The sequence below is a fragment of the Pleurodeles waltl genome, chromosome 8 (genome assembly GCF_031143425.1).
Source record: "Pleurodeles waltl isolate 20211129_DDA chromosome 8, aPleWal1.hap1.20221129, whole genome shotgun sequence".
NCBI classification, from domain to species: Eukaryota; Metazoa; Chordata; class Amphibia; order Caudata; family Salamandridae; genus Pleurodeles; species Pleurodeles waltl.
In genome coordinates this window covers 1,185,240,507-1,185,253,025 of record NC_090447.1, presented here as the reverse complement: position 1 = coordinate 1,185,253,025, position 12,519 = coordinate 1,185,240,507, and the positions used below count along the sequence as shown (strand labels likewise).

At 38.7% G+C, this 12,519-nt stretch overlaps 1 protein-coding gene across 4 annotated transcripts in view; it reads left to right on the top strand.

The window, feature by feature from the left end:
- Nucleotides 1–12,519, top strand: part of DGKH (diacylglycerol kinase eta) — a 661,954-nt gene that overhangs the window by 410,267 nt on the left and 239,168 nt on the right. For all 4 annotated transcript variants that reach the window (XM_069205429.1, XM_069205427.1, XM_069205431.1 and 1 more), the window contains 3 exons: nt 2,370–2,461; nt 9,523–9,622; nt 10,815–11,094. In XM_069205429.1, the coding sequence (XP_069061530.1) occupies nt 2,370–2,461; nt 9,523–9,622; nt 10,815–11,094 (472 nt within the window). The remainder of the gene's footprint in view (nt 1–2,369; nt 2,462–9,522; nt 9,623–10,814; nt 11,095–12,519) is intronic.

The following is a 12,519-nucleotide window of genomic DNA, read 5'->3' as shown; positions in this document are numbered from 1 at the left end:
GTTTTTTACCATTAAGGTAATCAGTAGAACAAATGTTGTAGTGAAAGAAATAATAAGGGAGTTGAGTAAACTGTGCTTTTGGTGTTCAGTTTTACAAGCTTCCCGAGGATGATGCTCTCTTGGAGAACAGAGGCCTCACAGTAGATAGTCGAAACACTCCAAGGGTAGGATACGTTGTAGGTCCTAATTCATTGCAGATGGAGGAGTGTACCAAAAAGTCTGACATCAAATAAAAGAGCAGGTGCTCAGTGGTAGTCAGAAACACTTCTTGCAAGTTTGTTAGTATTGGTTACCTATTGACTGTTTATTAGTAGTTGGGCATACCTTCTGGTGTATAGTATGCATAACGTCTCCCATCATAAACCAGTTGGTCAAAGTACTATCTGCAGTAAGAGGGCTGTCACTATTTCGATGATGGGTGATCTAAGACTAGCTGCTGATGTCTACAGATCAGTGTGATGATTGTATTACATTTTTCAGCGGCATTTGACACTATCAATCATAGCTTTCTACTGAAGGAGCAGAATAATGAAAGCATGTTAAGTAGACCAAACTGGTCTGCTTTAAACCTTGCAGCAGGGTTTAAAGAGGAGCCTTTAGTTGGTTTACTTCTCCTCTTAGCAGTTCCACCTGTGGGTTAGAATGTATTTAACCTGTAGTCAGAACGCTATCTTTGCTTATTCGATCATACAGCTTCCATTTCCAATTCCTTAAATTGGTGGTCAAAGAGTGGATGTGCACTCAGTGTCCCGAGCTGAACTCAGACAAAACCTAGATTCTTAACATGGCTGGCAGCACCACTCACTGGCACCTTTCCTTTTGGTCCCATCATTTTAGCCTTTCCTCAAACCCTCACAGACAACTAAGTGTCTAGCAGTTAAATTAGATGCCTCCTTTCAGACGGTCAGTCAGGTCACTGTAGTTACTTATTTCTGTCATTTTCATCATCATATTCCCCATTGACTTTCTGAAGCTAAATATTTTGACACTATTTTGGTACTCAGTGGATCCAGATTCATGCATTGCATTAGCACTTATTTAAGTATGGAGTCACCAATGGTTGACCGTCTTATGTTCTTTCAAAATAGAGCAGCTTGCTTGCTGATAGCTGCAAACCGTTTTTGCTCTACTACCAAATCCTTACCGGTCTGCAGTGGCTTCCCTTTGAGATGTTTGGCACCTTTAGGGCACTGTGCTTTCTTCTTTCTTAAGCATTCTATTTTTGGCATGGTTCCTAGATTCCCTGTAAATCGATAAATCAGATACCTCCTGTCATCTCTTTGTTCCGCCTCGCAGAGTCTTTTGTGCATTCTCAGATTTTGCAAGATCCAGTGGGGAAGCCATACCCTTCCAGTCTTTTTGCCTTCAGTGTGACACACTCCACCCTCTAGTCTTAGAAACATATCCTACTTTTTGTGTTTTAGGAAGGTATGGGAAAGCTTTCATGTAATATTTTCATGGACATTACTACTTTGACCGATCTCCGAGAGCGAGGCCTTGTAAGGGCACACTACATAACATGACAGGGGTGTCCACTCCAAAGACATAAACTGTTAACCACCAACAGTGTAAGCATATTCCATTAGGAGTTAGAGAATGGTTAAGGAACAAGAGGCCCTAATGTGCTTCATATGCAATTGGATAGAAGGACATGTCTGTGTGTGTGTTTGGGGAGCAGGCGGCTGGATGGAATTCTGGTATGTAATTAAAATCATATACACTAATCTAAAGCCCTTACCAAATGCAGGTTTAATGAATGACAAACGATTTGAGATGAAATATATATAGAAAATAAATTGGAATGTTTGAATAAATCATCAGATATTTGAGTAAAGTATGCAGATATTCATATTAAAATAATGCTTTCATAAGCATGCATAAAAAAAATTACATTAAAAAAGTACACAGCATTGTGACGATTTGTGAGAAAATTGCAAATGCAAAGTTATACATTTGGAGGTATGGTCACAGCTCAGTCAGAGTAGCTTCTCAGTTACTTAAGTATTTCTTTAGTCTTTACTGGCAGACACATAAGAGGTCTGGTAGAGAGATCTTTGCAAGAAGCTGTAAACTGTACCAGCTGCCTTGGCATGCACAACAGGATGGCGGGAAGGAAGAAGAGCAGAGAGCATTGTTCCACAAAATGTGCACTAGATACTAATAATAAGTGGCTAGTGATTTGAATGAAATGTGCATTTTTAAAACTAGATTCACCATTTGTAAAGTGGGAAGGAAAAATATTTGTTTATATAAAGTTTTTAGTCGTGTAAGAAATGTTTTGTATGAATAACTGCAACACATCTGAAAAGAAAGTGTTTTCTACTTTCAAAGTACCATTAAATCCAGTTTTCCTATCTTTTTTTGTGCAGGTTCAGATATCCGCCTACGAAGATTCAGTTGCTGCTCATCTTGCAAAAATACTCAATTCTGATAAACATTCTGTAGTCATATCGTCTGCCAAGTGAGTTGTGATCAGTATTGATGAGAATTGTTATTTTTTCTGTGATATTTTATTTTTACTAAATAGATTATTCTGCAGATGTTACTTTTGGAGGATGGCATCTTTTCTTACCCAGGACCTAGTTTTACACCAGACAGGTCTAGTCAGGACAGTCACTGCCAGTGTATCTGGTAATACATCCACTGTGCAGACATGTAAGGACAGTGACTTTAAATGCTTATGATATATTATGAAGCACATCATGTGGCATCTCTTGCTAATCTGACTACCTAATATGGACAGGTCTTCCTTAAGAGCAGCTTGATGCTAGAAGCCCCTTAATTTCTACAATAACATAGGTGTCATCAAAAGAACAGCACATTAACTAAGACAAAAGGGTTGTCAAAAATTAATAAAAATAGAAAAGCTGGCCTACACCTGTTAAAAATCTGTAAGCACCCGATATTTGCTGCTTGGACAGCTGTAAAATATGCAAAACAAAGTAAAGTGCATTAACATGCGTGGTAAGACATCATCACAAGGGTAAATTGGAAAGACGCCTTGATTGAATCATTCCCTGAGAAAAAAACAATTCAAAATGAACAGTTCAAAAATACAACCTTGTTAAAATGGTCCTTTCATAGACTTTTCAAACATACTGTAAATATGACTCCAGACTTCCTGATGGTTTAGGCAATAAATGGACCCTTACAGATGATTTACGAAGTTCTATTGATTCCCTATCTGCCTGTTTAAAATAAAAAGGCTGCCTTAATCCATAATTTATCATTGTCATTAACTGGTGCAGTGACAATTTCCGGTCTGCCCAGTGTTTGACTAAGATCTTTTGTATATATGATGCATGAGATATCTTCGTAGAAGGGCATGGTCATGCAATCTTCACTGTGTCTGTATTGAAACTAGTTATTGGGTTGGTACAAATAGAAACCAAGAGGAGGAAGAGTGACAATTTAATTATGTCCTCCAAATAACCAAGTCCAAGCTGTTCCTGGGAGGAGGAATCACAATTGCTAAAGTTGCTGAGTAATCTTCTAAAAATCTTATTTTCCTCTATCAGGAGGTCAGAAATATTGCTATAGCCTGAGGAAATCTGCACCATTAGGCTCAGTTCTGAAAGATTTGCTTTTATATATGTTTAACATGTATTTAATGGTCATTTTGCCCATTCGCCTTACAAATTCAAACCCCCTTCTCCTTGGGGCTTTACCAATTAGCCTTTTCTGGATTGTATCACAGTAAGCCATTACCCAGAAGGTTACAGAAATAATGAATTTTGAGAATGCAGTAGCTCTTTCTAATACATCCTCCTTACTCTTTAATGTTCTGGCTTTAGTTTAGGTCCACCTGTCATTACGTATGTCTTGCTAAAATCACTTTCCAACTCAAGCTATCCATATATGCCACATAGGTGCCAAGTAATCTTTTAAGACAGATCAAAGTACTTGGCATAAAAACTGAATCATCCGTGTAAAGCAAAACCAGGAGTGTGAGTTTCCAGCTTTGGGCCGTCCTCCCCATGTTCATTAAGACTGGGATCAAGGTAGTTTGTGTTTAAAATTAATTAAATTAGTGCCAAGGCATACCCTTGTTAGACCTCCCTAGGGAGAGAAAAACTGCTTGTCGACTCGCCAAGAGGTCCAAGTGAGCTTGGGCTGAGAGAACCATGTGCATTCTTCTCTCAAAATAAAAAATGATGTAATTTGCCCCAGTGTTTGCCAAGATGGACCAACGTTTTGACCTGTTTACTCCATTGATTTCCGAATTTAGGTCAGTGAAGGCTAGATGCAAAGAGATGGGTTTACTTATCATTAACTGAAGCACCGGCAGTGCTTAACGTTACGACTGGCAGTTTTGAACCGATATTGCACACCAATTAGAATGTTTATTTTTCTGGACCAAAATTACATTTTTTCCCAAATTATTATTTCTGCAACTTTGACAAATGAGTCGCTAAGAGAGACAGGTCTGTGACATTTTTGTTCTGACCTGTTTCCCTTGTGGACAACTGGTTCAGCCTGGAACACAGGTAACATACTAGCTAAGTTTAAAATTCTGGTTACAATGGGGACCCATAGATCAATACTGATTTTAGAAAATCAAGGGACACTCCGTCTGGCCCCAGAGCTTTAACAGATGGCTGGTAGTTGCTGGGTTAGTGTTGGGATAGTCTTTTTAAGGTGTGATGGACATTATTACTGGCCTTAGTGCAAGAATTGTCAAACCATTTGCATCTCTTTACATCAGATCCTTTGATCTATGGGGTGTTTAGTAACTTGTGAATATCGATACTTATACTATAAGCATGTGCCACCGACGACCATGCACTATTAACATCCAAACACAGTAGGAATCTTTCTCTATGTGGTCCTCTTTAAATTGATCATGAAATTGTTAGGATCAATCATTTTATCCTGCAACCATGATCTTTGATGTTTAGTCCTGTCATGGTGTTATGCAGGCATTCTACCACATCGAAGGATAATTTAACTGGTACAGGATTATGATCACTATATATACTGTCATCAACATTAAAATCTTCAATCCGACCCATAATTCCCCAGAAACAAGAACTAATCAATTGAGCTAGAATGTTCTCTACCCAGAAAAGCATAAAACTGCATATAAATTATCCTTGGCTGTATTAAGCAGTTGTTTTTTTGTCTATTCATGTAGTTATATAGGACCCTCACCTTGTCGATTGGTTTTGGGATGGTAATATACAGAACAGTCAAAAACAGATGGGATGTCAGATAATATAGAATATATTGCTTCTAGTTTAATATTAAAGCCCTCCACTAATCCATGAGATCATTGTAGAGCACTATAATATCTTAACATTTGAAATTCCCTCAGTAAAGCCAAATATAATTTCCAGTATGCTACAGTTATTCTAAATAAAGTTACCGTTCTAAACATTTACCAGTATAAACATAAAAAGACACTGTCCATAATAACTAGGAGCTGAATGTTCGATGCACCTGTATTTAACACTTCTGTTAAGCAAGTTAAGGACACAGATATCTGTATTATTAGACCTCCTTTTGTATGGCCAAAAGATAAGGGGACAACTGGAATTTTTTAAGTAGTAAACCCACCTAGATACCTTTCTCGCGTTGCCCACATTTCCTCCAAAACTATTATATTAATTGTTTTTGACAAAGAGTAACCCTTTCCTCAGATTACAAATGTGATGACACACCAGCATTATTTCAAGAGATATTTAAACCATTTTTTCCTCTTGATTGATGCCAAGAACAGCCATCTCCCATTACATTTTAAGCTGCATATTCAGTCTTATTAATTCCCTTATGATTTGACCCAATTCAGAATTCAAATGTGTCAGTCAATGAATATCCTCATGAAAGTCCAAGACAGAAACTGTGTACTGAATAGGAAAAGCAATGATATTGGGTCAAAGAAACATTGTCACCACAAGGGGAACATTATATCTAAGGCCATGCTTATCAAAATATCCAAGTGGAACCCCCCTTTATGATACCAGCTTCCTTCTGATTTCCCTAGCAAATTACAAAACAAATTCTGAAAGCAATTTGGTCCCTAAAATTAAGCACTACGCATTCTCCTAAGAAGTTTTTTTTATGAGTGCTTATTCATAAAATTAAGACACATATGCATGCCCAACATGCTTTTGTAGCCAGTGTATTATCTTATTTTCCAGGTGTTCATAGTTTTCCTTTTGATATCCTTTTGAAGGAGGGACATTAATGAGGCCTAAAACATAAGTTATGGTTTGCAGCGGCAACTGAAAGTTTGGCAAATGGCCCTTTCATTGTTTTTAAATGGTACCAATATCATTTTGTGAGGGGACTTTATTGCCCCTTCCCATGTTGGTAACACATTGGATGTATTACCTTCTGTCTGCAGTGCTGAGTTATGTATGATGATTGATCTGCCCTGATAAGTGATAGCCCAGGGTAAGGGTTGCGGTTGCTTAGAGGACAGGCCTGAGTATTTGTACCCTCAGTTATTGAGCTCTTTCAGGAAGTATAATCTTGTTTATCCAAAATTTGCTCAATGGACGACAGTATAGGATTTCAAAAAATGGTTTACGGTGATTTTTGATGTTGTTGATAACACTTTCCAAAAGAGAATTCAGATAGAATTTTTTTGCCTTTTAGGAATGCTAATTATGTATCCCTATGTATTAGCAGGAGGATCATTCAATGAATCATGAGCCAAGCTGTTAGGTAGAATGAAGGGTGTTGATGCGGTCTCAGGCTCATTGTTTACCATACCTTTAATTATGGTCTTTTTGCTCCCTATGATTGCAACTCTTCCTGTATTTGGATAAGTTAAAGCAACAGTATCTATTAACATTAAAGGGGCCTCTGTTAAACAAGTCCTCTGTTCAGTTAGCTTATGCTCATCATTAATAGCTCCCACTGCCCACATAAGTAAACTTTTAAGGAAAGGTTAGCACCTCTTACCCTATGTGGAACGAGCTAGACGCAAACTAACTTTCATCTTCTCCATTGTACTTGAGCCAAAAGAAGGGGCCCGCCCTTAGCCCGAACTTTGCCTAAATGCTTTCCGTGCAGTGGGAACACTGTGTTTCTCTTATAGCCTCAGTCTTGAGGATATGGCAAGGTACTAAGATCAATGTAGCCCCAGAAAAATCTTTGAAGGGTAGTTTTCAAGCAAGTACTCTCCTTCCCAGGTACAGGAAAGGCAGGGAAAGCACAAAGTGCCCTGCCCCAGGCACTTCACTCAGCCATTAGCACATTCTTTAAAATCAAAGTAAATATTGCAGACTGGGACTAACAACTCTGCTGTGCATCTAGCAGATCCTGTTCAAAACTATTGCGTGGTGGTCTGTTTAAAGTCTGAAGTGTAGTTATAGCTGATGTACTATTTTGGCTGCTATTTGGGAATATATTGACAAGGAATCATCCTTCTGAATCATGACTGGAACCCAGGGATAACCTCTGCGTCATTATTGGAAGCTGGGACCCTCCACCTAAGCAATTTGTATGATTTTCATCTTAAAACAATACACAAAAATACAAAATTAAATGTACACCAAACATATGCTCAGATGTTGAAATATTCCATTTAATTAGGGAATATATTGACAAGGAATCTCCATACTGAAAGTCTCTTTTCTGCTGATTTTTAAGTGTGTGTGTTCCAGAATCCTCCCTGCTGATAATATGCTAAACCAGTGGTTCTTAAGCTTTTGAAGGCTGAGGACACCCTCTGAATCATGGCTGGAACTCAGAGACAACCTCTGAGTCATTATTGGAAGCAGGGACCCTCCAACTAAGCAATTTGTATGATTTTCAACTTAAAACAATACACAAATATACAAAATTAAAAGTACACCAAACATATGCTCAGATGTTGAAATATTTGGTTTAATTTGCACTCAAATATAGAAAAATTTCAACTTTTCAATTTTGCTTCTTTATTTGTATATACTTTATTCATTTTAATTTATAAATGTTAATATTATTTAAGTTTGGCAAAGAGTCGCAGACCTTGTTGATCCTTTTCATCCCCACCACGCCCGGCGCTTGCTCTCACTCATCCTCCCCCCGACCCCTAAGTTGAGAACCATTAAGCTAAACTGTTATGATAGCAGATTCTGTTTTAGCACTGTAGTTTAGCAAACCCTCAGAGGGAACCTCACAACAGTAATTCAATAACCAGTACAAAGTTTCTCAAATTGAGTTTCTATGTAAGTGGGAGGCAGGGGCAGGTGGCGTCACACAAACCTGAGATGAACAATTGGAAGAGGTAGTTGGATGAGGATTGATTCTCCTGTTTCCTCTTGCTCTACCACTGATCTGTGAAGCGATCCATCTGGATGTATAAAGTATGACAGTACATTGCACATACATGAGGCATGTTTCTTCAAGTTTCAGAATCACTGTTGGCATCACAGGGATTTGCATTACGTGACCCATGACCAAAGTGGCATTAGAGTCAAACACCATTTCAGAAGATATCGTAGCAAACACAATTTGACCAATTTCTTATTTTTTTTAATGTCAGCTTTTGGTGATTAGATCTAAACAAGGGAGCAAAAATGATGTGCAGCCAGCTTTAATACCAATCTCCTGCTTCTTAATGAGCAAACTCAGCTACCTTTTGGATGATAGAGCCTTGACAGACTTCTTTTAATAAACAAAGTCAACTTTATGTAATGGATTTCCTTGCTCATGTCACGTGCTACTATCCTTTCTCTGTAATTGTACTAGAGCATGGGCACCACTAACGCTTTTAAAAGGCAAGATTCGCCATCATTGGCCACAATTCCTGCCACGCTTGAAAATGGTAATTTATAGTCTTTCTTACAAACCTTAAGCCTATTTCTTTGTAGTAAGTTTGACAAGTTTTTTACGCTCTATATACCCCGTTTGTAGATCTGTATTTCACTCTTGCCAGTGTTATACACCTGGGCAGTGTTCCGTCAATATGGCCGCGGCTATGAGTATTCCTTTCCTTAGATGCCTCAATCACACACAAACATTTCCTTTCTACTCGTGGCATTTGTGCGACATTGGATGAACGTAGCTTCTGACAGTGAAACTTTTTTTTCCTGGGAATCTTAGTATTTTTGGTGTCCGAACCTCAGCATAAAACCGCAGAGAGCGTCTGAGGTGACTTCCAATCTAATGTCGTCCAAGGACATTGTAGAAATAGTCCAGCATGGGCTTCTTTTTCTTGCACATGCTTGAAAACTGATTTGAACATCTGGGGCTTGTGATTTGATGCTGAGAGCCAGTACCACGAGACCCGACCTTCGCCACTTATCAAACGTGCATTTCAGTGCTGTATTGATCTAGTTAGGCAGTAGCAGCGGAATATTAATACATTGCAAGATTAGTTTGTTAAAGTATAAAATAAACCACCACTATTTGTGAGACGTCGCCATCCCGAAGGTGACTTACTTGCTTTTTTGGTTCTATATTATTAGGCCATTGACAGCATCTTCATCTTAACAGTTAAGTATTGAATTCCACTGTTTGCCATCTCTACCCACGCCATCTCCAGCACAATGTTTTTATTAACCATACACTTTCCTTTTTTTATTACAGAGTATTGTGTGAAACTGTAAAAGATTTTGTTGCCAAAGTAGGGAAAACCTATGAAAAACCGTTAGAAAATACTGAAGAGGCTGAGGCAATGGCCGTTAAGGTGAGGGTTAGTTCGTATAAATGTTACAAAAACCGTCTTATCTTAGTGTAAATTTTAAATCCGTTAGTAATGTGTTTATTTATTGATATAGCAAAGCCGTTCTCTCCATTGTGTATTGAGTAAGCCCAGACTAAGCTATAAAAAGAGTGGACTGAAATTCTGTTGACGGATTATTGATGCATTTAATAAGTCTTAAAATGTGTCTCCGCCTATTTTTGTTATACTTGTATTTCTGTGAGCCCTGCTAGTCAGAACCTTACTCAGTTAATAAAAACACAGCTGTCACCTTCTTGCTCTGATGTTAGTGAATGCTCTGTAAAGCTGTATGCACCATATTACTGCATTTGTTATGAATGGGAGCAGTGCTCTATTGCATTGGGAAGAAGCATTCATAAGCTTATGTCTCCCCTTTTTTTTTTTTTTTTTTTTGCAGCTCGGTTCTTAATTTTGGAAAGAATAAGTGCCAGGGTTCAGATTTTTCTAACAAGCCTGCTGGCACCACTGCTAAATGCCAGGGTTGCCGAATACCAGGGCTGCCTATTCTTTATTTCATCACAGGCGTCTTTTATCCCCAATCAGAGGTCCCTTTTAATCCCTTATTTCTTGCTTTACCACTGTTCTGTCTTTCTCCTCTTCCCCCCTTTGCTGCTTTTCTCTGTCTTGTTCTGGGTCAGTCTCATAATTAAAAATCAGTCATAGTCCCCAGAAAACGAGTGCAGGTGGGCACACCTGCAGCCACTGGCTCAAGTTAAGCACTGGTGTAGCTACAATAGACTGTGAATCCATGGGCTGAAGGCCTTGTAAGTTTACATTTGATATCCACCCACCCAGTGGTTGAGGCTGCTTGATGCACTGGCAGAGGGCTGTCTGGAAATGTGTTTCATTTGGAAAGATGGTCTTGCACTCTAAATATATTTATTCTCAACATATTATTTTAATAATTCACTATTAGATTTTTGAATTACAAATGTGAGAGTGCATTTGCACTAGCTATTCGCGAATGCCATATGTCACCAAAAATAAATAGCAGCACACAGTATTTCATGTTTTTTTTTTTTGGAACATGCCGAACATTAAAATTGGTTCCTCAATTAAACTGTTAAAACTTGGTAGAAACTACGTTTGAAATGATTATGTACTTGCATTAGCTGTTGTCTCCAAGTTGATGTTTATGTACTTCTTTCTACTTTAGTGCTCAGCACTCAACGAAAAGCTAGACCTGTTGCTCCAGGCTCTGCATACTGAAGCCCAGGCAGCACCCATACTGTCACGGTCAACACCCCCCATTGTAGAGGAAGAGGTCGAGGAGGAGTTCTCAAGCGAAGACTCCCTGTCTGAAAGCAAAGAACATTTAACAGAGAGCATCACCAAGTCTTCCACCCCGAAAATCTTCAAACCCAGGGAGCAGTTAATGCTTCGGGCCAACAGTTTGAAGAAGGCAGTGAGGCAAATCATCGAACAAGCAGAAAAAGGTGTATGCATCAGAAGCATTTTATTTTCTTCTGTTAGTGGCTCATTGTCTCATTAAATGCTTTCCTATTTTTTGCAGCTTTCCCTGCTTTGATTGTTTTTTTTCTTTTTGTCACTGCATTCATAAATCATTGAGTTTTCCAGATCTTTGATGATCATATACCATGGGGACAATCTGGTAAAAATACAGTATTTAAACATGACCGTACAGGAATTTGCAGTGTGTGCCAGCCCTAACACTACAAGCCTTTTCTGTAGACCTTGTGGCTGTTGGTGTCTATGCAGTATCTGGGGTGAGTTTAGTTGTTTGCTGCTGCATCCCAGAGCCTTATACCATTTTCCTCACCTAATCAAATATGTACTCCCTTGCATGAATGACTTTTCAAAGGTGACACTGACGAGGTGCCATTGCCTACTCTAGGAAGTGGTAAAGAAGGTTTAGAACTTCAATACTGTATGGCAGGTGATTATAATGGAAAATGCAGTGTACAGTCAGAGCTAATCTTTAAAAATAATAGCTACTATGTTAACCTATAGGATAGTTCAAATAAAGAACACCTGAAAAAAATGAAATTTTTAGCACCATTTAGCAAGATATTACACCCCACACATTCATAGCAGTTAAAACGTAAGGCACTGCAGTTCAAAATAATACCGAGCTCCAGGGTGTGCCTTGAATTATGGGGACATTTGGGGTCTTTTTCAGTTATTTTTGATAACCATCTTGATGGAAGTCTTGGGCAATGCCAGAATTTAGAAGTTCTGGTCATTGGGATCTTGAAGATAGAGAGGATTTTGATGTTTCCATTGCCATTTTACATCTGTTCTTTGCCTTGGATTTCAACACCCTGGGTACAAAGAGGCATCTTTATATAGTTAAGCTCATATGACTGAAATTCTGCCTAGAATTCCAAATACTCAAGAATCTTAGTGTCTTCTGAAAACCAGTACCAAAAAGAAATAAGGTATCACACCCAAGGAAAAAGAGACATTTACAGTGCCATTGGATTCCTCCACAAAGTTTTGGCCTGTTTACAAGGCCCGTCCTGGCTCCAGTGGGCTGTGCCGAGGACATTGGACAAATTTAAGGATCAGCCTGTTACTTCTAAATGGGTTTCAGATGACAGTCCTCAGGAAAGGTGTTTACTGATGTTGGAATTGGCCTCCCAATGAATCCTCCCAGGATTACTAATATACAGAAACATTTTGTATGGCTTTTCACAAGTTCAGATTTTCGGTTGATGGTTCTCCCACAAGATATGGGGCCTTCACTGAACTTACCAGTTGGAATAATACTTAGGGGCAAAGTCCAAATGCAATTTCAAACAGATATATTTTTGGAATTGGAAGGACTACGGAGATGGTTCAAACTGTTGAGGAATTAGGGCAATTGTGTCAGTACTCTGACCTGGACCAAAGAGGACGCA